This window comes from Agelaius phoeniceus, chromosome 4, assembly GCF_051311805.1.
Source record: "Agelaius phoeniceus isolate bAgePho1 chromosome 4, bAgePho1.hap1, whole genome shotgun sequence".
Taxonomy (NCBI): domain Eukaryota; kingdom Metazoa; phylum Chordata; class Aves; order Passeriformes; family Icteridae; genus Agelaius; species Agelaius phoeniceus.
In genome coordinates this window covers 2,522,918-2,549,262 of record NC_135268.1, presented here as the reverse complement: position 1 = coordinate 2,549,262, position 26,345 = coordinate 2,522,918, and the positions used below count along the sequence as shown (strand labels likewise).

General features: G+C 41.5%; 1 protein-coding gene across 1 annotated transcript in view; it reads right to left on the bottom strand.

The window, feature by feature from the left end:
* Positions 1 to 393: 393 nt before the first annotated feature.
* Positions 394 to 26,345, bottom strand: part of METTL14 (methyltransferase 14, N6-adenosine-methyltransferase non-catalytic subunit) — a 36,430-nt gene continuing 10,478 nt past the window's right edge. Inside the window, exons 2-12 of the mRNA XM_054633188.2 lie at positions 18,055 to 18,482; positions 17,863 to 17,951; positions 16,589 to 16,676; positions 12,385 to 12,465; positions 11,926 to 12,013; positions 8,888 to 8,978; positions 7,268 to 7,409; positions 5,869 to 5,961; positions 5,025 to 5,141; positions 2,602 to 2,812; positions 394 to 1,833 (exon numbers count right to left, since the gene is read on the bottom strand). Coding sequence (XP_054489163.1) covers positions 1,520 to 1,833; positions 2,602 to 2,812; positions 5,025 to 5,141; positions 5,869 to 5,961; positions 7,268 to 7,409; positions 8,888 to 8,978; positions 11,926 to 12,013; positions 12,385 to 12,465; positions 16,589 to 16,676; positions 17,863 to 17,951; positions 18,055 to 18,120 — 1,380 coding nt within the window. The 5' untranslated portion in view covers positions 18,121 to 18,482 and the 3' untranslated portion in view covers positions 394 to 1,519. The remainder of the gene's footprint in view (positions 1,834 to 2,601; positions 2,813 to 5,024; positions 5,142 to 5,868; positions 5,962 to 7,267; positions 7,410 to 8,887; positions 8,979 to 11,925; positions 12,014 to 12,384; positions 12,466 to 16,588; positions 16,677 to 17,862; positions 17,952 to 18,054; positions 18,483 to 26,345) is intronic.

Sequence of the window (26,345 nt, the reverse complement as noted above, 5' to 3'; positions counted from 1 at the left end):
AAAATCACCAAAAAAAGTGTCCCTTCTAGGGCATTTACCTTCTCTCAGGTGCGTTCCATAGCCCATGGCAGACTTCACCAATGACCATCAAGTTCGTAACTCCCCTCAACTTTAACATCAACTTTAAAATTCCCCTTCCCAAATCCAGTCACTCTACAGATACACACATATGGCAGAGGAAGAAACAAGCTGTAAACAACAGGCAGTTTCCATTGGCACTACAGCAATCTCCTGTTAAACATGACCAAAGCCAGGGAGTTCCCCAGCCCATCAAAATCTTCAAAATCAAAAGAACAGTTCCTGTTTTCAACAGCACAGAGGAAACCACCTAGCAATTCCAAAACCTCAGGGACAAGAAACATAAAATATTAAGAAAGACATTTAAACATCAGCTTTGATAAACATGTTTAATAATCCACTACTTTACAGGACAGTTATTTAAAAGCTGGGCTTCAGGAGAAACATTTAGACTTAAACGCCAGTTTTCCAAAACCCTCACCTAAGACACTGAGACACCAAAAGCCGGGTTTGTTCACCCTTCAAGAACTGCACAAGAAGCTCAGAGTTGTGGTTTTGCTAAAAACAGACATTGTACCTAGGGAAGGGGGTCGCTTTCTTTCCCCACTGCACTGGATCAGCAACAGCCATTCTCAAATGTGTGCAACACCCGCAGGGAAAGGCAGCACTCAGTTCCCTCAGCGTTCCCTGTTTCAGGAATCACACACTCACATCACCTCCCGGGTGCAATCCTCCCTCCAGCGAGGTCTCTGGGACTGCTCTGCAGTGACACTGCTCTCCCTCCCAAGGAACAAGGTGTTACAGACACACACTGGGGGAAAATCCCCACTCAAGGAGCAGCCCAGACCTGTGCACTTCTGGGCTGCACATAAATGCACAACTTGGTGCTTTCCAGGAAGGACAACGCACAGCTGCACAGAACTACCACTGTCCCCACTGCTGACACAATAGGTGAGTGCATACACACCACAAATTAAAAATTCACCTTTTCCTATTCCCAGAATAATTTGGGAAGTTTAAACCAAATAAGAAAAAATAGAATTCTATTTATTTCATTTGCTCCTTGGTTTCAGAGAAGTTAAAATAGGTGTCAATACAGACACAGAACTTTTTCTTCCACAGGACACCAAGTCTGCTGTGGCCATCCAAATCGGAACTGCATTTCATGCCCACTCCATCATATTAATGCAAGTCAACCCAAACCCAAACCTCCAATGATGGAGGAGGAATCCATGTTTTGGAGAAAATGAAGTTGAAAAAGAAGTCTCCAGCTTGCAAGGTTCCTAAGTGGAGAGCAAGGGGGTAATTTCCATCCTACCCGCGGTGTGAAGGGCTGAGACTGCAAGGCCGACTGTCTGGAACTGCGTGCACCAAAAACAATTGTAAAAGTCATCTAGCTTGAGTCCCCAGAGGAAGGGGCAAGTTTTTCACTGTAGGAAAAACAAGACTACAGGAAAGATTCCCAGTCAAAGCGTAGGCAGGGGAAGCAGCCGTCACCTCCTCAGCGGGTGGGGAAGCCCCCTCGATGGGTCCCTCCACGGCCCCCTCTGAAGCCTCCCCGCTCACCACGGAAGTTGGTTCTGTTCCTCTCCCTGCCCCTTTCTCCCCGTCCTGCCGAAGTCCCTCCTCTTCCTCCTCCCCTGGGAGCACCCCCACCCCGGTCGGACTTGGATTTGGGCGGCGGGGACTTGGGCCGCAGCCTCTCGATCTCCTCGGTGCAGCCGGTCAGGTGGGAATTGGGAGCCGTGAAATACGAAGAATACGTTTCTGCGTTGAAGTTGCTGTTTGTGAGGGTGGGTCCCACGGTCAGCCAACCTCGGGAACAAAACCACAGTGAGCAGAAGCAACAACCAACTTCACTGAACAGAATGAAAAGTCACCTCTAGAGTTGCTGCCAAGTTAAGATTCATCTGGGCATTTCTAAGGGCTTGTTTTCCTTTTTTTTTAAAAAAAATTTATTAGACATGGCTGTGGCAACATTCACACTGTGCTTTCACAAACCCCTACCCCTTCTTCTTACTTGTCCTTACACCACAACAGTGCTTTTAAAAAAGACTCTGAAGTTATACCAGAGTAACCTGACTGTGAGACACTGACATACAGAATCCCCTGGCAGCAGCATTGAAGGAATACCTGAACAATGTGTCCTGATCCATGTATTTTTTTGCATTTTGCATCATGCCAGATGCAGGACCTACTGTGAGATACTGCCACTTGAGACACAGGCAAGAGCACTAAGCTCATAGGGGTTGAACATCAGTTGGAAAAAGAAATCACTTTTCTGAGAAGCATAAACATATGGGAGAAAAGGAATCTCAGCTGGATTTTTTTATGCTCACTGATGCATTTAACACATGGAAAGGCAAAAATATTGGTAAACAAAAATCTCTCTTCTGGAAAAATTACAGAAATGAGAGTTCTCATAAACTTTCTAAACAACAGTTCTGTGACTGATGGATCTTCACATACACCAAAAAACTACGTCCTTCAGATCTGCTGTCTGACCTATGACATACATCTGGAAACCTTTTTAGGACCCTGCAATGAATTTTACTGTTTGGTCAAAAACAACACAGCAGTTACCTGGTCGAATAGTGCTGTCTCTCCCGAAGAGGTGAAGCCGCCGTCGCCCGAGGCAGAAGTGCTCAATGATGTGAAAAATCTCCACAGGTTTCTCTATGTTGCCGATTTCAGGCTCCTCAGTGATGATGAGGTCGATGTCAACGTTGGCGTGGATGAAGTCTCCGTCGGTGCTGCGGCGCACGGTGCCCTTGATGCCCATGAGGCAGTGCTCCTGCAGACACACAGAGCTGTCACCTGTCACACCGACTGCTGTGCCAGGTGAGCACAAGGGACAGCAAGGACAGTTCTGAGCACATTCCACTCTTACAGGAGAGAAAAGCCTGAAACAAGAACTAGAGCAGAAAAGCTGGAGCCACAAAAGGAGCCAGCTGAGAACAAAGCAGAGCAGTACTTTAGGCAGAAGCTTGATAAACTCCACTATGAGGTGGTAAAACTCAAATCAAGGCTCAAGTCAGCTATGTAGACTTCTTCAGTTACAGAACTTTAGGCTGGAAAGGCTGAGAAGTCTCCACAAGGCAAAAGAGAAAAACGTGATGGCAAGAGCAAGGAATAGTTATTAATTGTGATTAATACCTGTCTTAGCATTCTGAACATAACTTTATTCATATAATAATTTGAAAAGTTTTCAGTCATGAAACAGGCAGTGGAAATAATAGGTACTTTTTCATACTGTACCTCTGTTAATAAAGGGACCCTCAGAATTCCCCTCAGATTCCTTTCTAGAAGATATTACTGCATAAAACCCCCAACCACTATCACACTCTCAGGCAGCTCATCAGCATTAGAAGTGTTCTTGAGCTGTAACATGCATCATTTTCCTTCCTTCTCCAACACTGCAGAACAATTTGAGTGAGTGATATGTGGCACCCATGAATGAGGGTTGTTCCAGGATGAAAAGAGGCTCCTACATACTCATTTCAGAGCTCTGTTTCTGGGAATATCAATCTTGGATGGGCGATGTTCCCCAGGATCAAATGCTCTGACTCGCTAAGCGCCACCAGATGGCTCAGGAAACAGCCGCAGACAAGAGAACGTAATCATTCCTGAATTTTGGAAAGGCTTTGCAAAGTGAGTGGGTAAACATGAAAGGCACAACATCAGACCTGTCAAATCTGTGCAGATGGTATTGCACTCATGCAACACGGCTTTGGACCTAGAATTTACCTAAGGGAAAGGCAGAATACTGCTAGGCAAATCACGCACCAAGCCAAGCCTCCTCAGCCTAGTCCTTAGGAGAACTATCCCCAACCTTTTACTTTCATACCACAGGGTATGTCACTCACAACTCACTGGGATTCTCTGACAAGTGGCACAGCACCAAGCATCCCTGGAGAGATTCCTCAGCCAAACACAACAGAACCCATTTGCTGCTCTAAGCACTGGCAAACACAACTTGCAACAGTGTTTGTTTAGTCAGAGCAAACTCACTCCATTTTCAGTGTTCATCACAAACAGTGACCTCAGCTCAACTCTTGCTCGATAAACAGGAATTCCCCCATACCAGAAACTATTTTTCTGGGCTAAATAAAGACATAAACTCCCCTCAAATCGTCCTGTGTTAGTTTAACCTTGCCCTCATGAGCAAACTGCACATATTTGCAAAACTATATGCAATAAACACACAATACTTATACTTTTAAATATTTATAACTAATACAACACACTTTCAAACAAACTTCAGATTAATGTAAATGCAAGTCAAACAGAGATTCCAGATATCCTAAAGGGAAGTTTATACTCCTAACAATGGCCAATTTGAGACAGACTTGAGGATGTTTAATGCTAATGAATGATTAATGAATGAGGAAGGAGCCCTGAGGTTCACTGACAACTGGAAATTAATAAATTGTCAATCAGTTCTCTGTACTCAGTAAAACTTCCAGTTACACCCACATATACCCAAACTAATTATTTATGAGTCCCATTAACATTTCTCTAAGTTTCTGATCAACAGACATTTGAGACACAAACCAGAACACTTTTTTTTCTCTGCACCTCCTTCAATATACATCCTCCACCAAGCATCTTAAAAAAAGTTTGGTTTAAACCAAGCTGACCCATTCTGTCACTGGTGCTATACAATCACTTCCAGGAAGGCAGGAGACGCTCCGGTTCCCCCAGGCTTCTCTCTGGTCCAAACTCTGGGTGCACACTTAGTGTGCATTTAGAACCAATAGCTGATCTTCTATAGTTATTTTTTATTAATAGGTTCTGTTAAAATCTACAGATTTAAAAGACTTCTTTTGACATTGACTTTAGTCAAATTCTATTGCTAAGTTTAGTTCCATAAAATGTACTTTGCAGAACAGAACTTGGAAGTCTTCATGTTGGCTTTCTCTCACAAGCCTGTCACCAACATTGGCTGTGTCATCAGCACAGAGAGACAGAATGGAAACAGAGGAGGAATGGAGCCAATCCTTTACCTTGGTTCTTTGGAAGACAGCCTTGGGGTCTAGAGTCTTGGTCTTGCCAGGGTTGTTCTTATTTGTTTTAATCCAGCAAATGTCCTCACATCTTCTGTAACCCCATTTACGCAGACACTAAATGTTAGAAACAAATAAACCAGTTCACACTACATAAAAACATCAAGTGACCTGAACTGAACACTCACTTAGGAGTGAGTGTCAAGGACTGTCCAGCTACTACAAACCTGTCTATGACCAAACCCAACTTCAGACTGAAACCAGCCAAAGCAAAGAGATCCGTGATCACAGCTGCCCTTAAACAGTTGTCTGTGAATTGTTTTCATGGAAAGCACTGCTTGAACTAAATACTGCAGGAGCCAATTGGGAATTGGCTTGCTTGAAAATACTGCTTGAACTAAGCACTGCAGGAGCCAATTGGGAATTCTTAGTGCAGCATCCCCAACACGAGCAGCATTTCCCTGGCATGCACAAAGATGACAATTGTATCTCAATTTCTGAAAGAGTAGGGCCTTTCTTCTAGCATGAACAGCATTGCAGTTTTCTGGCAGAAAACTACTGAGACTTCTGTTCAAAAATTCTAACTTGGCAACCTGCTCCTCTGTCACCACACATACATCCAAACCACAACCCCAAGGAATTATGCTTCCTCACATAGTCAGTGACTCAGCTGGACATTTACAGTACCTAAACAGTTAATGCCATTTAAAATCACATATCCTCTAACACAGTAACAAAACATCCCTCAGTAGTTAGGGTTGAGAATTCTATACAGGGAAAAGTCAAAGATAAAAATAAACGCGTAAGCCTGTCCCTGATAAATTGAATTAAAACAACATCTTACCACTCGGCCGAGATCCAGACCCTCGCCCGAGCCGCACCACAGAAACACAAATGACCTTGGGGCTGCAATTTCTTCAATTTCCAATTTCATGATCTAGTAACAGTAAGTGCAATAAAAGCATTTCTGAATTAAATACAAATCACCAGTTGCATCAGGAAGAATACTAAGTCTTGAGGCATTGTCACAGAAACCATCAGGAAGCACAGCTGGGGGCCACCCAAGGGAAGCAGGGAACTAATTCCTTGTTTTGCTTTGCTTGTGTGCTTGGCTTTTGTATTCCCATTAAACTGTCTTCATCTCAAAATTTGAGTTTTCCAGCTTTTACCCTTCCAATTCTCTACCTGATCCCATTGGTGGGGGAGTGAGTAAGTGGCTGCCCAGGGCTGGGCTGCTGGCTGGGATGAAACCATCACAAACAGAAATTCTACCTATTTTCAGAAATTCTAGACTTAAAAGGTCAACACAATCCACATGGTCTCCTCCTCCTCAAATCTCTGCTTTGTTTTATCATTAGACTGGCAGCAAAAATATTTAATACAGAAGCAAGAGTACTCTGTTTCTTCTCCTCTCTCTAAGTATTCACATGAAGGTCGTGAAGACATTCTAAAAATCTCAGCTTAATTCCTATCACTAAATAGGAAAGACATTCTCTCCATTTTCACTTTCAGGAAAAGCAGCCAGAATTTATGAGAACAGTGGTTCAACAATGGCAAATGAGTAACATTCAAGATGAAATAACTTTGGGATGCAAAGCATCCGCTAGTCATCACAAGCTGAAAGGATTCATCTCCAACTTGCTAACACATCAAATCAAGCTTCATTCAATGCCATTCCAAGGAAGAATAATGCAGTAGGAGCCAGTCTAGGAGGATGTAACTCCACACTAGGAAGATGAGTCCTGCCTCCCACACTCTAGTTTTTCTGTTAGGATGGAATGTTTTTTCCCTGGGCAGCACTGGCAGGCATAATTTTTGAATAAATACATGAGAAAGACTTCCACAAGTGAGGTTTACCTATTTTGTTAAGTTTCTAGGGATTATTACTGGTTTGACCATCAAAATTTCCTACCCAATCAATACTTGGAGAATGGAGGAATGTCAGTAAAGCAAACTAACCTGCACTTTTTACTAGAAGACCAGCATATTAAAAAACATGCCTTAATAATCTCAAGAATTTCAAGAAACACTGGAATCTTTTCAATGGACATTCAGTATTTCAACAGCTAAAAATCAGAGAAAGCTCAGTGAAGGTAAGGGCAGAGAGAAAACCCACTATTACTAGGCTCAAGTTTTCAGCCAGGCTCAGAGGGAACAAAAAGTTGTATTCACTACATTAAACCCTGAAACCATTTGCTTAAACAAACGTATGAAATGTTCTTCACAGCAAAACAGGTACTTACGTCATCCCAGGTCCAGCATTTTTCATTGGCAGTAATGCCAGTCTCTCGGTAATATTCTTCCAACGGTGGCTCCAGGAGAATCACATCAAATTTGGACTTCAGTTCTCTAATATCAAAGGCTTCCAAGTCTGCTTGCAAATACCTGTTTAGACAGATGATGCCAGTCTGCATCAGACAAGGTGCAACAGTGAACTCCACTCCACACAGCACTTCTGTGCAGCCAGTTAAGAGCAGGGTCTCCTGGGTGGGTTGTACATCTCAAATGCTCTAAATCCAGAGGAGATCCATTACACATCCTCACTTAATCAAGGCTGGTGCATTGTGGTTTTTAAGTAGTCTTAATAAACAGTTTTTAGGCTTCTAACTTAGCAAGCAGGAAACAGATGCCCACGCAGACTGTACAACAATACCTAGTGCAGACTCACTGCACTTCCTGTACACCTGTGGACTATAATAGGAAGAAACATAAACATTTCAGAAGCAAACACTCACTGCCTGGCTAACTGGGAAAGTGGCATATTTTTAGAATTATTCCAAAGACTCTAAATACTGGAAACATTGTCACTTTTTATATAGTATACATGTATTTCTCTATTCCTGTACCCCCTGCCCCCAGCCATTGACTCCATTAAACACATGCTCACGCACACTCTTATGACTCTCCTTCACACCTGCACACCACTCACTGCTCTATCACTATAAAAAATTACACTGCCCTCCCCTAAATTCCTTTAACTTTAGTAAAGCTGATCAATAGACCACCACCTTCCCCTTCCCAGTGTGTGGAAAAGATTCCATATGTACTTGGTGTTGTCAGAAGGCAGCATTTGATTACTGGTTTTCCTACTTTTGTACTTTATGACCAAAACACATGCCTAGCTTAAAAGAGCAGGTTGAGTTTGCAATTTGCACTCAGTTGTTCAGACAACTATTTCATAGGGTTTTATGTGACTATCATTAAATAAGGTGGATTTTTGTGGTACAGATCAAGACTACTGCATGTGACAAGCATAAGATTAAGTTGTTAAGTTCAGAGAGGTCTGAATCCCTGGAGTAACACACTGCACACTGGGGCTGTGTCTGACATTCAGCAAAAACAAGGACAAATGACTTTCAGTCAGCCTAAACATTTTTGTCTTCAACTCCAAAATAACAAGTGATTGATGGACACTGAGATAATAGCTGAACACTATACAAAACCAGCTGCTACAAGAAAAGCTAAGGTTATATTAAGAGGCAAATTTTCTAAAGCTCTTGTTATCATAAACCACATAAAAACGTGAGATTCACCACCACATGATATTCTCTTAGTTCCCAAATTAGAGCCTTCAGCCAAATGAGTTGACAATTTGGCCTTAAAAAAATCAAAGCTTTAGAGACTATAAATAATCACACACTGGAAAGAAAATCTGGTTTATACACAGTATTAAACATCTAGATTAAACTAACAACACCAGAGTGGTCTTATTCTCTTCTATGCTTCAATTGATTCATTTGTATACACAAACAGAAAGAGAAAATGTAAATTCTAAGCAGGTGCTGAAGATAGAGATTTGCAAAGCAGACAGCTAACTTCAAACAGGTCTGGAGAAGAAAGGCATTTTCCACAAGAACACTTACATGGGAGGAGTGTTAGATTTAGATATCAGCTCATCCTTCAATCTGATGAGCTCTCTAAGTTTTGGATATTCTTCAAACCTATCTGCTAAGCCTAAGAAGAAGAAAACATGAAGTTAACAACTACTTAACAGAGTAAATCTCTATCAATTAAGCATTGTCCAGTATTCTAAATACGTCCAAATGTTAATACTTAGCCTCATTTTAATTTTTGTTAGAACAAAGCAAACCCTTTAAAGCAGTTTTCATTCAGTACTTGAGAAAAGCCTCCAGCCCTCACCCAGCCAATCAGGGCTGTTACTGATGCAGTGTTTATACTCTGATCTTCTCTAGAACACTACAGCTGATCAGGAATTCACAACTCCCGTTACCAGAAGGAAACAACTTTTCATTTAAACTGAAAGTGCCAAGATGATGAAAGAAACTATTTTGGTTTTCCCCCATCTCTAAATTTCTATTAAGATCTAATTAATATTAATTCACAGCAGAGTCTGTGTAATCTTTGACTGTGTAATCTTTGGACTGTTTCCAAAGTGGCACCTGGGGTGTGGCTGGTTCCCTGAGGCAACCCTCAAACTGAGATTTGGTGCTGTGTTGGCAGTCATGAAGATCTGAACACATACTCCTACATTTAGCTTTATGATGTCAATTTTCCAACCTTTCATGTGCACAGAATGCAAAGGAGAGAGCCCTCATTAGATCTTTTGCAGAAAACGTTGTGAAAAGCAAAATATTCTTTGAAGTATATTTCATTCTTGCTTAGAGACAATGGGTTTGGTACTGCCAGCAGCAGGTTCAGCATAGACCAAAACAAGGTGTCATTCCTGCTTCCCAAGCAGTATCACTTCAACTTAAGTAGGAGTGATTTAAAAGGCTTCATGTTCATTTAAAAGTACAACTTGGAATGGTACTAATAAATTGGGGGGGGAAAACTTCACCCAAACCGACGAACCCTTCATCTCTTTCCTTATTTTAATTCAAACTTCTTAAGTCCCAATTCTAGGAATGCAATGATAAAAGTGAAGTTCTCAGTACCTAACCTTTATTATCTCTTGCCACTTGTGCATGAAACACCCAAAAGTTATTTTCATCCTTTTTTTTGCATATGTAACAGCTTAAAGTTACTGCTGTGTTCTCCCAGTTTCCACTACTGTGCTGCTTCCAGCCATTTTGAGTCCAATACCCCTGGGCAACAGCAGCTAAGCAATAGACGCAAAACAAATTTCAATCCAAAACCCTCAAACTAACCAAACACAGACCCACAGGTCTCTCCCTCTTTTCCAACAGCAACATCAAAAAGATACAGCTGGGTGTTCTCTTAGAACCACTTGTTTCTCTTTGGGCCATGTGCACTAACATGCAGCACCTCAGCAGAGTTGTGATCATGGTGTGGAAAATGTGTGCTCACCAATGTACAGCTTGACACAGCTCAGCCCTGTTAAAGGCTCAGGCCCTGCTGCTGCGGTGTTCATCTCCACACCATCGCTGCCTGTTTGTCCTGTCCCTTCCCCGTTCATCTCCACACCAACACCACCTGTTTGTCCTGTCCCTTCCCCGTTCATCTCCACACCATCGCTGCCTGTTTGTCCTGTCCCTTCCCCGTTCATCTCCACACCAACACTGCCTGTTTGTCCTGTCCCTTCCCCGTTCATCTCCACACCATCGCTGCCTGTTTGTCCTGTCCCTTCCCCGTTCATCTCCACACCAACACCACCTGTTTGTCCTGTCCCTTCCCCGTTCATCTCCACACCATCGCTGCCTGTTTGTCCTGTCCCTTCCCTGTTCATCTCCACACCAACACCACCTGTTTGTCCTGTCCCTTCCCCGTTCATCTCCACACCAACACCACCTGTTTGTCCTGTCCCTTCCCCGTTCATCTCCACACCATCGCTGCCTGTTTGTCCTGTCCCTTCCCTGTTCATCTCCACACCATCGCTGCCTGTTTGTCCTGTCCCTTCCCTGTTCATCTCCACACCAACACCACCTGTTTGTCCTGTCCCTTCCCCGTTCATCTCCACACCATCGCTGCCTGTTTGTCCTGTCCCTTCCCCGTTCATCTCCACACCAACACCACCTGTTTGTCCTGTCCCTTCCCCATCCGTTACACAGCAGTCATGGCACACAATAGGGGCTGCTGTTTCTCCATTTCCAAGAAGAGTGCAGAACTGCCTCAAGTACATAACTGTGAAGGCCAAGGACTTTTGGCATAAAGATCCAATTGAGTCAAAACAGCCCAGATGTGTTTCACAGAACCATTCACAAAATAGAGAAGAATAAACTAAAAAGCCTCTGGAGGCAAATCAAACCTCTTAGGGCTGCCATTTAAAAACACAACCCCCTTGCCTTGGCAATCTTACACTTGATAAAATAAAGAGAACTGTTGCATAAAACTGCAGAGGGAGATGTTTTGCTCCTTTTAAAAACCAAATGCCAGGCACCTATTCTGGGAAACAGGACCAAACCGTGCCTTAGTTTTAGCAAGTTTAAGTTCAGGCCCAGTGCAGCATCATTTCAGTAGTAAGTTATGTCTGGATACATGTAAACCTGAAAAGCAACGTCCTCTACACCTGGGCATTCTAACAAGCTGTCAGCAGTTACCTAACTTAGCTGAGAAACATTATCCATATTGCTTCCTGACTTAAATGTCATTATTTCCCATACTTTACATGCTTAAGAGGCAATACAGCCCAGTACACAGCTGAACTGTAAACTTCCAGAGGTTTCAAGATCTCCTCATTAAACTCATCTACTTTCTGGAATCAAAATAGCTTAGGTTGGAAAAAAAAAATCTTCCTGGTGAAATACTTTCAAGTAAAACTAAGGGTAAGAACAGCCTTGACAATAATGACCTCCTAAGTAACTGAAAATAAAACCATTCATGTAGATGCCTATACTGATAGTATGCACACTGAGACAAAAAACTAGGAAGAGTTTGTGTATCTACACTTCTCAGCAACTGTAAGGAATTACAAAAGGGGAGGAAAAAGAAGTGCTATTGAATCAAATGAGTCATCTTCAAACAGTTCCTGGCTGTGACATACCAACGTCTCTGATGAAGTTCTGGGGTCTGTGTCCTGTATCCACAAAGTGCTGGCAGTAATCGTTGTGTGGATTCAAGCTCTGAGTGCCCTGGAGAATAGGAAGAAGTTCAGTGAGAGCAACAGAAGATAAGTGGACATACACAGACACATTGTACATGTTAATCTGATAAATGAGAAAGGAGCAGATTATCTTTTCAACATGCCCTTATAATTTCCCCTGGTCAACCCATCCTTTTAGCTCCAACCCAGGCCCACCATTCCTGCAGCCCATTGTGAGGTGCCTCAGAATAATGCAAACACCAGTAACAGTCAGAACTGTCACAGGCAACTTCTGCACCTGTGAGCTCCAAGCCACTACTTCAGCCTTTAAAGCTGTATTTCAGATCCCATTAGTTGCAGAAACAGATTAAGACAACTAGGCCAGCTTTGACTACACTTCCAATTGCAAAAGCAGCTCACCTTAAGAAAGGTACTGGAATCTTTGTAAATCTCTTCTTCATAGGGCAGGTTTTCTTCATCTTGCTGCAGCTCTACTTCATCCTTGGAAATAAAGCAGGTATTACAAGTGTGCACACAAGATCAAGCTGTTTCGGTCCTTTGCTTAAGAAGCAGATCATAAGGAGAAGTGGAATGTACAAACAGCAGATTCAGCTCCACGGCTTAAGTGGGGAAAAAAAAATTACCTATTCCCCAAAAGGTCTGCACCTCTCTCACCAACAAGGAGAGAGTTACTGGGAAAGGCCTCGGAAAGAAGAAAAAAGTAAAAACCCCTTCACTTGCAGCCCCTGAGAGTGCTTTACATTTTTGTCCCACAAAACTTTTATTCTTTGGACTGAAAGTATATCTTTTGTCAATATTATTCTGCAGCAGAACTTCTGAGCATTTATATCCAGACAGCCATCTCTTATTTCCCAGCCTTAGCAAAGTCCACACTTTGAAGAAACAGCTCATGGTACAAGTCAGTATTGCATCTGGACTGTCCTTAAATATAACTTTCTCTTCTATAGCCCCAGAATTTACATTAAAACTATCTAGAGAGCCACTGACTGTTATTCAACAGTTTCTGGGACTCAGAGATCTGTTACACTGACATGCTCTGAACATTCAACAGAGAACTGAGAGAGAACAGAAACTCAAGAGACTCACTTGACATCACTGCCTTCCCACTGATCCTGGATCAACCCAGTATATAGATTTAGAGAACACAGAAGTACAACTGAACAACTACTCAATTGATAACATCTGCCACATTATTACAGCTGTATTTACTCTATGCTACATAAGCTGTCTGAATGCAGAATAAAAAATTAAGACCTGTCCCTCCCAATTTTGATCCCTCTAAATGTTAAAATCTTCAAGTAAACTTCTGTTATTTCCAAGGTGGAGCTTTGGACTGACTTCTGAAATGCCTGATGGGATAAACAAGTCACAGCTTCCCCTTCCCCATTCAGGTGATGAACTTAGAGAGAGACTGTCTTTTTGCTTGTCTAACCAGATCAAACAAAAGATTACAATCAGAAACAGCAAGAGTGTTTGCAAGGAAAAGAAATGTACAGACAAGCAGCAGCAAGTGTTATTCAGGTCAAAAAAAAAAGCTGAAAGCTTGAATTTTACTAAAAACTGCTTATGCCATCATAAATTACACCTGTTTCCCTCTTTCATCCTTCTCTAAATCTTGTCCTTTTGATGATAAGTACCAGTTAGATACCCGAGTGATCCCAGTTCTATTTTATGCCTTTGTAAGCAGTTTAAAAAGAATCTTGTGGCCACAAACAAAAGCCCACACCACCAACTTTCAGAGGGAAAGGACACAGACACAGCAGAGACAGAATGACACCAGCAGTAACACAAGGTACTAGGTTCTTGTACATTAATTATCTGTGTTTTCCAAAGCATCTGCTATAGAGCTGCTGAGTTAGGGAAACAGGAACACCCCACAGTATTCAAACATAGCTTGTTTCAAATGACTGGAGATACATGGAATCCATGATTCAACCAAGTAAGCTTTCTTCAGCCTCCACAACAATGGCATGGAAGCACCCCAAGCCTGCAGGTCTCTGCTTGCACCAACCAAGTAGAACGGGGCAGTCTCAAATTAGGCTGGCTGACAGCAAAATAGAACCACAAGTGGTTTTGTACTCCACACACCAGACACTCAGACACATTCAAACAATGGAGCCAAATCACCTGGGGAAGGCAGCAGGTGGAGCAGCACTCACAGCTCCCAGAGGGGCCTCACAGTGGCAGCAGACTCTAATCCCATTGTTTCTCACTTCCAAATACACACCAGGGAGCTCAGCTAACTCTGGGACAACTGTTACAATTCCACAAGAAAGGAGTATTTTAGGAGCTCTCCAAAACCACAACTGAACTTTCTGACTTGAAAATAGCCATGATTCCTTTTCCCAATAGTGCATCTCTTCCCTATCACCCACCTCCCAAGGCTGGCAAGGCAGAGCCAGGCTCCAGGACTGGAGTCAAGCTGCCAGACTGGAGTCAGTGCTGCACTTTGTTCTCACATCAGCCCGAGCCTTATGGAGAATCACCACTACAAATTCACACTTATGCTACAAAAAAGCCAAAAACAGACACACAGAAATTAAAAAACCCACCAAAATTAAAACACATTGCTTTTTTTCTTTTTTCATCAGGTATTCCTACATGGCTGAGAAAAGTAAAATACTTCACCTTTTATCTTAGAAACTGCTCTCACACAGGTTTGAGGGTACATTCACTTCCACCAAATGTGAAGCCAGGGCACAAAAAGTTTAAATCATTTCAGAAGACTCACCTGATCCCATCACATAGAACCCAACAGTGCAAGTCAGGGGTATAGACACAAGTCCCTTCACATCAGAAATACCTCTGATTTTCCAAACAAAACTGGGAAACTTGCAAAACTTGTCCACAACAGTTCTAGTTAAGTCTATTATTGCTTTTGTCTAAGTTGCATTAAACACAATACAATAGGGCTTGACACCTTAAAGATGCAGATTTTTGTATGAGTTCATATTAGAAGACTAAATTTAAGCAGGCTCAGAGAGTTCAGGAAAATGCAGATGGAATTTTACTGTTCTTATCTCCTTGCCAATAGAGAATTAGCAATGCCTGCAGGAAACAGCTGATGACTCCACAATAGATGTTCTACTCTGGGGTTTCAAGTTTCTTAAGTCTGTTCATCTGCTCGACTGAATTTTGTCTGAGCTAATGTTATTAAAATATTCTTCCATTTCAACAATACAGAAAAAGTCTGACCACTTGCAAGTGGTTACAGCTCACCTCAGGGTAAGTCTTCTCCACAATGATTAAGAAAATCTTAATGATAAGATTCATGTATTTTGCCAACTCAAGTAACTTATCCACATATACTTTATAGGTAATAAAAATTTAGTTCTTTACCATGTACTTGGTGAAGAAGTAAAATTAATTGATATTAACTGATCACTAATGCAAGAATAAAAACACCGCTTCTCAAGCAGCTGTCTACCTCATGGTGACAAATTCTTTACTAAACAAGATACACAGACTAACACTTATCATGTTAAAAATAATGTCTGCCCCTTCACAGAGAGACTTTCAAAATCAACCATCAAAAACCATTCTGTCATACATTAACCTTTTGGTTTAGTAAGATAAAAGGTAGACACTATTACAGGAAGATTTACAAACCTGTACACAAATGTAACATGATTTACAAACCTGTACAAAATGTAACATGAAGGCTTTTTATTAAAAAAATTACTATTTCATCCAAGAGAATAGTAGACACCGAACTATTTCATAAATACATACATATTGACATTGATTCGATTTAACCACAGAAAGAAGGTTATTAGGACATGGAAAAAAGGGAGGAGGACATACACTGCAACCAGATCCCAACCCAAATCATAAAGACAGCTGTATCGTAATCATGCCTTTATTTAATCTCTTTATATCTCTTATCTTGGCCAAATCATCACATGAGGAGAAAGCTGTCACACAGCATTGGGATGAGCATTTGAAAAGTGAAGGGCATGAGAGTTTGACACTGCAATGACCATGGAGGCATTTTGGTTTGTCTTTTGTAACCTTACTCTTCCTGGGCATTTTGGACACTTAACATCCCAAACCAAGCCTCTTACTTCCAGATCCTTTAGGATCCCTTGTTTCTTCCACTCATCCAGAACTGCATTCCTTGGCACTGCACAGATGGGCCAGGAGACACTCTCAGCTTCCCCTGTCTCATCCCATGGCCTGTGCCTGCTGCTAACTGCGCCACTTTTCTTTTGACACAATGAAATTCTAGTCAAGATTCTTTCTGTGTTTCCCCAAGCACACAAACACACATTTTACTGCTTCTTCCCACAGCCAGGTACAGCTCAGTGCTGTTCCCTGTGAGCACTGACTCCTAGGCCTACCTCCTCCTAGGAGCAGTACTAATTAAGCCTCTACACATTGGGGTTTGGTGAGTGCACAGTTCAATGCACACCTGAGGTGAATAATGTAGCATCTATGGCCTCTCTCTTACACTTCTGCAGTGGAAGGCATCAAGGGAGATGCCACTGGGGAAACATACATATTAAAGGATGTATACACATCACATTTATTTTAATATACACACTAATTTTCTAAGTCAGGGACACAACACCAAAGAAAAGTAACTTTTTCCTCTTTTTCTTACCTTATATTCTTCAATCTCTTCCTCATCAGCTTCTCCCTCATCTGGATATTTACGTTTTGCATTTGGTGCAGACGTATCATAAGCAGCCCTATGAAGAGCCAAAAATCCTCTTAAGAAAGTTTCTGTCTCCACAGAAAAGTGTTCAGGAATCTTTGATAATATGCTTGTCTGCATGTTACAAATTTGAAACTATTTCAAAACATCATACATGAAAAGCTATTCCTGTCTCAGTATATTTGAGTTCAGCACAACTTATTAAGAATAGAACTCTTGAAAACAGTAATTCCCTTGCCTTTCTCATTTTTCTGCTCTCAAAAGTAAAGTTTATTTTAACCAATGCACTATATCTACAGAATTAAGCTCATTCCCTTCCATTTCTCATTTTTCTGTTCTAAAAAGTACAGCTTGTTTTACCCCAAAGCAGTTTATTTACAAAAATTTACAGCAGTTTGTTTACAAAAGTAAGCCTGTTCAGACAGATGTTGCAAAAGCAGGGGAAAAAATCAAGGAAGAAGACACAGCTGGGGGGGGGAAGAGATCAGAGACATGGCATGTATACTTAAAAAAAAAAATCCTTGCCAAAGTCAAAAGCCATGAAAAGGCCTGTACGCTAACAAGTGCAGGGACATGGATCAAAGCTTGGCAAAATTCCCCTTCAATTTCATTTCACCGCTGAAAGCCAAAACAGAAAAGAAGGCCTTACGAACACTCTGGAATGGAGATACCATCAAAGGAAATGAAATTGAAGGGGGAAAAAAATTGGGAAATTTAGTGACTACAAGAAGATGGACTGGGGTTACATCTGGTGCAGTGCAAAGGACCAAAACTAACCTAACAGATGTTGCAAAAGCAGGGGAAAAAATCAAGGAGGAAGACACAGCTTGGAGGGAAAGATAAACAGTAGATTTGTTTTGATAAGCAGTAAATGCTCTGTCCTAGACGTATCTGTAGTTTCATGAGAACTTTCAAACTGAACTGCCCTGAACTGTGCTTAGCAGAAGCATGAAGGCTCTGGAACCGAAGCAGACGGCCCATTCTAAATTCAGATCTCAGTTTTCTTACACGGTAGCTTTTTTCACACCAGAAACAAAAGTCAGCCTGTATTTCCAACCTGCTCCTAGAAGGGAGTAATCAGACCCTACTCGCCTTAGTCGCGGCTCTGATTTGACTCATTAGTTAATTTCCTTTTACCGAGTGCGATGCCATGGCACTTGCCGGGCCTGTTCTCCTATCGAGCCCCCAGTTTTGGACAGCCACCGCCCTCCCATACCGACCTGCAGGTCTCTCTGGTTTCCGCGATCTCCCGCTGCTCATCCTTGCTGTTGAGCACGGCGCCGATGCTGTCCGCGTTCTCGGCCCCCAGCTGCACAGCGGCAAACACAAAGTCACGCCGCGTCCAGCCCGGTCCCCCGCCCCGGGCCCCCGCCCCCGCAGCGCCCCGGTGCCTCGGCTGCTCCGGGCCGTACCTGCTGCGCCAGGAGCTGGCGGCGGAGCTTCTGCCGCTCGCGGATCTCCTGCAGGCGGCTGTTCATGGCCCGCACCGGCCCCGCGATGCCGCGCTCCCGCCGCCACCGCCGTCACTTCCCGGCCGCGCGTCACTTCCGTGCCGAGCAATTCCCGCAGGGAAATCCCGGTGCCAGCGCACCGCCCGTTCCCGTGGGATGCCGGCGATGGTCAGGTGTAGATGTCAGGTTCACGTTCACTCAGGCGCTGCAGTGCACGGACCCCCCCTGAGGCGACACCCGGCTCAGGCCGTGTCACAGCTGTGACCACCTAAGCACCTGGTCGGTTTTTCTAAAGTACATCCTTTATATCCAATTCCAGTATCCAGCGTGGTTATTCGTAGGTTAACCTTCATGTTTTGCTTCATCTTCTGATCCTTTAGAAACTTGCGCTATGAGGGAAGAGAATCTTTGAAGCTCTTTTTATCTGATTTTTGGTGTCTTTCCTGCTTCCTCCTGTTTCCCTTCTCCTCTGTACTATCTGTCTGGGAATGTATCTAATCCATATTTCACGCTGACTTTCTGAGAACTATTCAGAATGCAGTGAAGAATAAAGATGGAAAGAAATAAAGGCCTGCAATAAATGTCAGTCCCTACTGTCTCACAAAAGGAAAGTTAGCAAAAGAAAAAAGAAACATTACAAATTATCCCACAGTTATAATTAATGCTGATGTTTGCTCTCCTGACACAGACCAATTCTTCCTATAATTGCCAGACCCAGCAAGAGATGTGGGCAGCAAGAGCTGAGAAGTGACACTCAGGTCCCTGCTACACACAGCATGCTGTTCCTCTGCTGGTTTCTGAGTGCCAGATAATGACACACTTTACTGGTACAAGATGTTATTTTCCTTTTTTTGAATGTGTGAATATTCTCCTTTTTTTATATTGTGTACATGACAATGACATTATGCAGGTCACTGAAAACTCAGAAAGATGCATGAAGAGAAGGAAATGAATGAAGTCCAGACTAATACAAAAAGAAACCATTTGCAGCTATCACATTTCTCAGTGATACAATGTCCTAGGGAGCTTTTGAAATTTCATCTATTTGATCCAAAACCCTGCAATACCAAAAGTTGTTTTTTTAATTTCCTTAGGGAATACATTACTAGTTATACTGTCCTATCCATAGAAATGTTATGGGGAAAGAAATGATCAGTAGCTGTCTCGTGCTACTGTGCACTGCTTTGATATTGTTGGCTGTAATGAATACAGTAGAAGCCTCTGCACAGTAACAAAATCACTTCCTCCTGGATGTGATCTGATGAGGTTTGTGGGAGCCTGCACTCCATTTTTAGAACTGGTTGCTAAGATGAGCTGATCTTTACAAACATTAATGGCTTTGAAGATGTTCTGCTGTATACATGCACTCTTTCAAAACAATAAAGTTGTATTTTTGCAGAATGCTCCATGCCTTTCTGCTTCTCTGTGCGTGCTGTGGTCAGTATCAGACAGAATTCTCACTGGTCTAATGGTGACTAAGGAGTTTGTGGAACTGTCATCAACTCTGGATCCATTATCCAGAGTTTTTCCTTCATGTTTATGAAGCCAATTGTTTACACATCCTATTTTTATTTAGCTGAATATCCCTGAGTACTTTACCTTTCACTTATCTTTTCTGATATGCATTCAATTTTTTTAGTTCCTTCTATTGTTGCAATAATTCTGAATTCAAATACTGTCCTCCAGCCTACTTGTATCTACTTCCAACGTCAGGTGGCTGTGCAATAAGCAGATATTCTCTGCCACTTTGCTTAACCATTTACAGCATTATAAAGTATTTATAAAACACTAACAAATAATGAGACAAATTTTCACCCATTTGGGAATTGTGTTACACTGTCATATATTCAAGTCTAGACTAGTCCATTTAGCAAAAACTACTACTTATTTTGTGTCAGTAGAAATTATTGTAGAAGTTACACAGAATTAGACACAAGTGGCTACCTTGATTTAGCACTGTTCCCTCATTTTAATTGTTCGTCACATCACAAAATTCAAACTACATTGTGCCCTATTAGATGCTAAAAAAATTAACAAACTAAAAGCACCAAATGGATCAAATAGATGAAATGAGAAAGTTTGTCTCAACTCAAAAAGGATGATTAGAAAAACAAAAAATATAAGAACCTTTTATAATAGAAAAACAGATGTTAGCATGGACTAACATCACACTCTTATTTAATGTCCCTTTCCCCCATGCTTTCAATGAAGTACCTAGATGTACCTCTTTAGCAATGTCTTTATAAATTGTTACCTCAATATTGGAGCCTATTTTGAACAAGTGACAGTATCCCAACACCCAGTGACTGCGGCTGCCCTTGATTTTGTACCCCTGCCTTAGGCTGTGTCCCCACCAGAAGGCAAATCCCACTTAATGAGCCTAGTGCAAAAACACCACACCCATAAGTCTGTACAAGCTCACTGTAGCAGCTCCAATTTAGTTTAAAAAATCTATTGGAAGGAACTAAGTAGCAGCAGAGTGTCTATCAGGCGAGCACTGCCTGTCCTTAGTAAGCCCACAAGCATCCAGCCAAAACAGAGCCTCCATAAACACCCTGCCACTGGCTGGGGATAATTTGCCCAGCATGTGCTGCGATTTCACACTTATCTAGATCAAGTTACACTGCCACTTGATCCAGCCCCGGACATGTCCTTTGTGATGGACACAGAGCCTTGATGTTGGAGGTGCTGCCCCTGCACCAAGTGATCATACCTGGATGTGACCATTGACAGGAATTTTCAAAGAGATTCTGTAACTCCTCTGCTTTTGAGTGGCACCATATTTCATTCTACTTTGTCAGCAACAATAAGGGACTTGCACACAAATGTTTCAAAAATGATAAAATAATTCTAATTCCCCTACATGGAAGAAACTTATGTAAGGCCTGAACAAAACATTTTTCTGGCTTCCTCACAAGCACTATCCAACATTGCTGAAAGAAAACCAGCAGGATTGGAGCAGAATTAGAGAAGCTATTTGAATAGAACTTTGTTTAGCTGAAAAATGTGGATGGGTCAAGAGAGGGTTTTAAGACCTTGCACTGGATTTGTTTAACTGCTGGGAATAGTAATAATTTCTGCTTTAAAAAATTCTTCTGATTAATATGTTTTGTTCTAGAAATGTCACAAACTACCAAAATTATAGTCTATATTCTTAATTCAAGATATCCTGTTTACAGCTATTCAGACTTGACATTAGGAAGCATTTCTTTAGGAGAGGGTGGTCAAACACTGAGCAGGCTCCCTGGAGAGGGGATCAATGCCCCAGGCAACCTGTCAGTGTTTTAGAGGTGTTTGGACAATGTACTTAACAACAGAACATTTAACTTTTGGTGTGCCCTGAGGTACTCAGGCAGTTGGACCACATAACAGTCTGATCTAGTTTATTCTACTTTACAAATTCAGTGTGTTAATTTGTATTGCAAAAGATAAGACTTGGCCTTTTTACATTTCTTCCCTCAAGTCCCACTTCATTTGGAGACCAGGCAATAGGCTTCTCACCACATTCAGAGAATGCTTTTCAACAGAAACGTCTGTGTATATGCCTTAAAATGCAGCCCATGAAGAGAGGGTGGAGTGCAGCTTTATGTTGCATTGCATCTAGCCTTGTATTGACTCCTTTTCACTTAGACACTGTCCCCTTAGTGAGGCAGGAGTAAATCTCTAGTAACTATACAATTCAGTGTTATTATTTGTTCTACCACTGAGCTGAATTTGATCCACTCAAGGGCAGTACAGATCTAATGACATGATGTCTCTGTCTCCTGGCTTTACTGTTACAAAGCAAACCATTAAAGTGTGAATTGGTAATGCTTTGAATAACAGACAGCCATATGTCTATACATCTCACTGTTCACCAACTTACAGACTTAACTCTACAAGCACCGAGACCAGAAAATATTATGTATCACTTTACTGCTTTCCTATGTTTTTCACACAATACATTAAAATTATACTGCTTGTTTTATCCTACAGCCATACCCTGTGTCCCATCATGCTTGCAAAACAAGCCCAATCATTTTATGTTTACTTGGGGTACTTGTACACATGCTCTGTCTGAGCTGCTTTGTTGGTGCTGACTGGCAGTAAAGGAGACTGAATGATACCGTACAGAATGTGGCAGGATATGGCAGCTTTGTACACTGAAACCCTCCTGTGTCTGATGCCTCTGTATTCCAGAAAACTCATCTTTATGTATTACCTGACATACTTGGTACTTTAGTTTTCAGTATTATTTAGTGTCTCCTGGCTATCTCCACAGCTAACTAAATGGGGTATTTTCCATCAGCATGTTATTTGAACAAAATGTTTAAAATATTTTTAAATATAGCCCTGAATTTATTGTTTATCTTCTTGTTACTCCAGAATATGGCTTGTAGTGAAATCTTAGAGAAAGGAGCTTTTCACTTTTCCTGGATCCTAGGAAATTCAGAGAGAAATTCAGGAAGAAAAGCCAACATATACAGAAAAAAAAAAAAAAGTGGACACATGGATTACAGATCATTGAAGTAATTTCCCCAGGGAAGTGTGGATTTCCCAACATTGGACACTTTTAAGAGTGCTGAACCATCCTGTCTAGGTTGTGCTTTTGCCAAGAAAGTTTGGGTCAGATGATCCTTGAGGTCCTTTCCAATGTGGTGTTCTATGATCCTATGATTCAAATTGCAAGTCCACCTCCTACTGCTCGCAGCACAAGTTACTTACTTGATTTCTAAGGGCTAAATGAAGGCTCTGCTGAAACTAATGGCAACATTCTGAGACCTGGTTCCAAAACAGAGTAATAATCATAATAAAGCAAGGAGAGGTTTGAAATTTTACAATTGATAAAGTTAGCAGTACTTCTACTTCAGACAACTGGACATTTGGTCTGGTCGAATTTAATGATTTACCATCAGGAGGTATTGTGTAAAACAACAATGTTTAAAGGTTTAAAGTAAAATAGGTAGAGTGTAGTGTAATACAGTGCTTATTCAAAAAATAAATGGAGTGCTAAGCAGATCAATATGAAAACAGAAGTCACTATCTATGTTTTGTATAGCTGTACTATAGAAAAAATAGTCTTCTTCATAATCCAATGGGCTTAATTTTAATTTTTCCTTTTACTTGGCATATCATTATGTCAGTCAAGATGGCTAAGTATGAAACCAGTAAGTTGGAACGTGTAATTCCACAGACCCATTAGATTAATAAGGAAATAGCAATGGGGAAATCACAATAATAGGACAAGAGGGATCTGGGGAGATAAAGTCAGAAGTGAAGATGAATAAGGGAGGATTTAGCCAACAATGATGATTATAAGAAAGCTCTTTGTTTTGCCAGTAGTTCCAGCAGTGGAACTTTCCTGCTTTGTGCCCTTGTCATCTGCCACCTGTCCCATTCTGTGGGAATAAAGGCAATCTAAGTGCCAATGTCTGTCACTGGTCTGCAAAATGCCAGTGCTGTTCTAACTACAGGAGACATAATTCAATAGTGCAAAGATAACTCTGATCCCACCTGGTACAGAAACTCCTCAAAACTGTACACAGGATCCCCACCTTATTTATTTTAAAGCATATGTGTCTGCATTGTAAAATTTCAACTACATTGTTGAAAGGAGGCACAAATATCAAGTACATCTTTGTGCATCACTTTATAGCAATCAATGTGAATATATGCAGCTCTGCATATATTTGTGAAAGGAAGCTAGGAACTACTGTATTTTTTAAATGGTACCAATATGGGCAAACTAAGGCATGTATTCATAATGCACAATATCTTCTCACTAACATGAGAAGATTCACTGGTTTCAATTAAATTATTAACCTATACAGCCAAGAGACCATGGATTATAAACACTCATCAATATATTCCCCTCCTTAACAGTTACACTTCTCAAATAATTCAAGTAAAACAAAAGGCAATTTGAAATTAGTCCTCATGCTTTCAATACAAACCAATAAATCCCAGTCTCCCTGAGTCAAGTAAGTATAAACTATTTTTTCAGCTTTCCCTTAAGTAAGTATGAGAATATGGGTTCCTTTGAAAAAATAAGAATAATATCCTTATCCAAAACTATTATAAGAGAAGAGAATGAAGAGAGAATGAAGCCTCCATCTTTCTCAGAAAACAAATTTATATAAAATAGATAGGATTAAATTTGGCTAATGTTGACCAAGGGTCATTGCACATATGTAGCTCAGCAATAATAAATTCCTGCATCCCTCTGAAACTCTGCAGAAAAAAAGTCTTTACAGACTCTGTGTGTGTTGCTGTTGGAAGTAGTGTAGCAATTAGCAGAAATGACTCATTCCACTGCTGCTAATGGGAGATGAGATTCGGGTGAGGTGAAAGACAAAAACACAAACCAACCCTGCCTGCCTCATTTTCTGTGGTTTGGGATTTTCACTGCACTTAGACTTCACAACAATGAAATGCAGAATTCTGAAACAGGTATTATTAAGAAATGTTTTGAGAAATTTATCACTGAGCAAAGAGAAGACAAATGCTACCATTCGAGACATAAATCATTGGAGGCAACTACCTGGACTATTTGTGAGAGAACTTATTTAAACAAGTACATTTCTAAAGCATTGTTTACCTCAGGGAACCTTCTACACATGAATAATGTCAGAGGAAATTGTAGAAGGTCATATATCTCAGCTCTGTAACCAGTTGTCCTCAATGACAGGGGATGTTTTGTATAAATAAGGCTTAATCCTACTCTGTGGCAGGCTTACCTAATGTTGACTCATTTGCAAGGCCACCTTCTACATGAAAAAGAGTCCAAAATGTATGTTTTATGATGAATTTATCAATTTTTTTTCCCACATTTTGTGTCCCTTGAAGGACTGACTCACTTACCAGATCCCACACAGACTCAGGGTAGTCAGGTTTGGAACTGAAGTTCCATTTCTTAGCAAATCTTCACTAAGCCTGTTTGTTAACAAATGTGATTTTCTATACCATTTCTTAGAAATATCCTCCTTGGCATATTCTTGCCTCTTTAAATATACTTATTTATAGGTTGGCTACACAGCCTCCCCTTTCACCCAGTTAACAGACTGCAACATATGGGATGCTGCCTTTACTTCCCATTGAGAGCATCAGCACCTCTGCTGTACTTCCACAAGCAGGCTGGGGCTCTCCTGCTCTCACACTCCAGTCTCATTCCCCACTCTGCCACATGGCACTGCACACTTGGGATCTGCTGAACACTCCTGCTGTGACAGGAGCATAAGGAGTGCTTGGAGGTTGCTCAGGGAAGCAATAGCAAACCAGGCTCAAACCCCACAGCACTGAGAGTGCATGAACAGGCCCATATGCTGTGCCAGTTGCAAGTTCCTGGGTGTTGCTGAAACAGTAGCAACACCATGGACACATCCTGTCTGCAGTGCTCCAGTGTTCCACCTGGTACTCCTGTCACCTGCTTTACACATGCAACAGAAATTGGTCCCCAGTTTTAAACCCTTCTCTTTTAACTGCAGTTAATTCATCGTGTCTGTGCAACCCAGTGTAGAGCACATAGACACCTATGTATTGAACTCCTCCAGGAAATCAAGTTTCTTATTGCCTTTTTCCAGGAAAACAGGTTCCTTATTCCCTTATAATACGAACTCGGCCCCTTGTACAAGAAAACACTTAACATTTTAAAAAAGCTTTTCCTGTGATCTCATTACTGTGCCCACTGTGTTATGTGTTAATGGAAACCTCATCAATTACCGGCTGTTCAGCTACATCCTGTGCAATGCAGGGTCATCCTATGGAGCTTATATGGAATTATGGACAAAAGGCCTATTCTCTTCCACATAAGCACAAACCCAAATTAATTTTGAGTCAGACTTGGCAGCATTTCAAATTTCTGCTGCCCATGTAGTTAAAAAGAATGACACTAATGAATAAAATTATTTTATAAGAGCGCTGACTTACATCCTAAAAATGTTGACTCATTTCGGCGCCCGTTCCATGGCTCATTTTGCACATGCAATCTCCTTTGTGAGAAGCGCTTCCTCTCCTAGTCCTGACTTCAGCCTGGTGTTTGATCTCACCCAGTGCCCACCAGGTCATGTGTACAAGTTTTTCCATTTATTCCAGCACTTGATCTATTTGCCCCAGCCTAGTTAATTATATGAAAAAAAGAGTACAAAATTATTAGCTAGACAGTAAGGAAATAATTTCTTTGTTGTGCCTGGCTGTTTGACTACATTTTCTCTGCTTTGTACTTGTTTCCCGGGGGAATTTTTCACATAGCTCATAACCTGAAGTCAGCCCTTGGT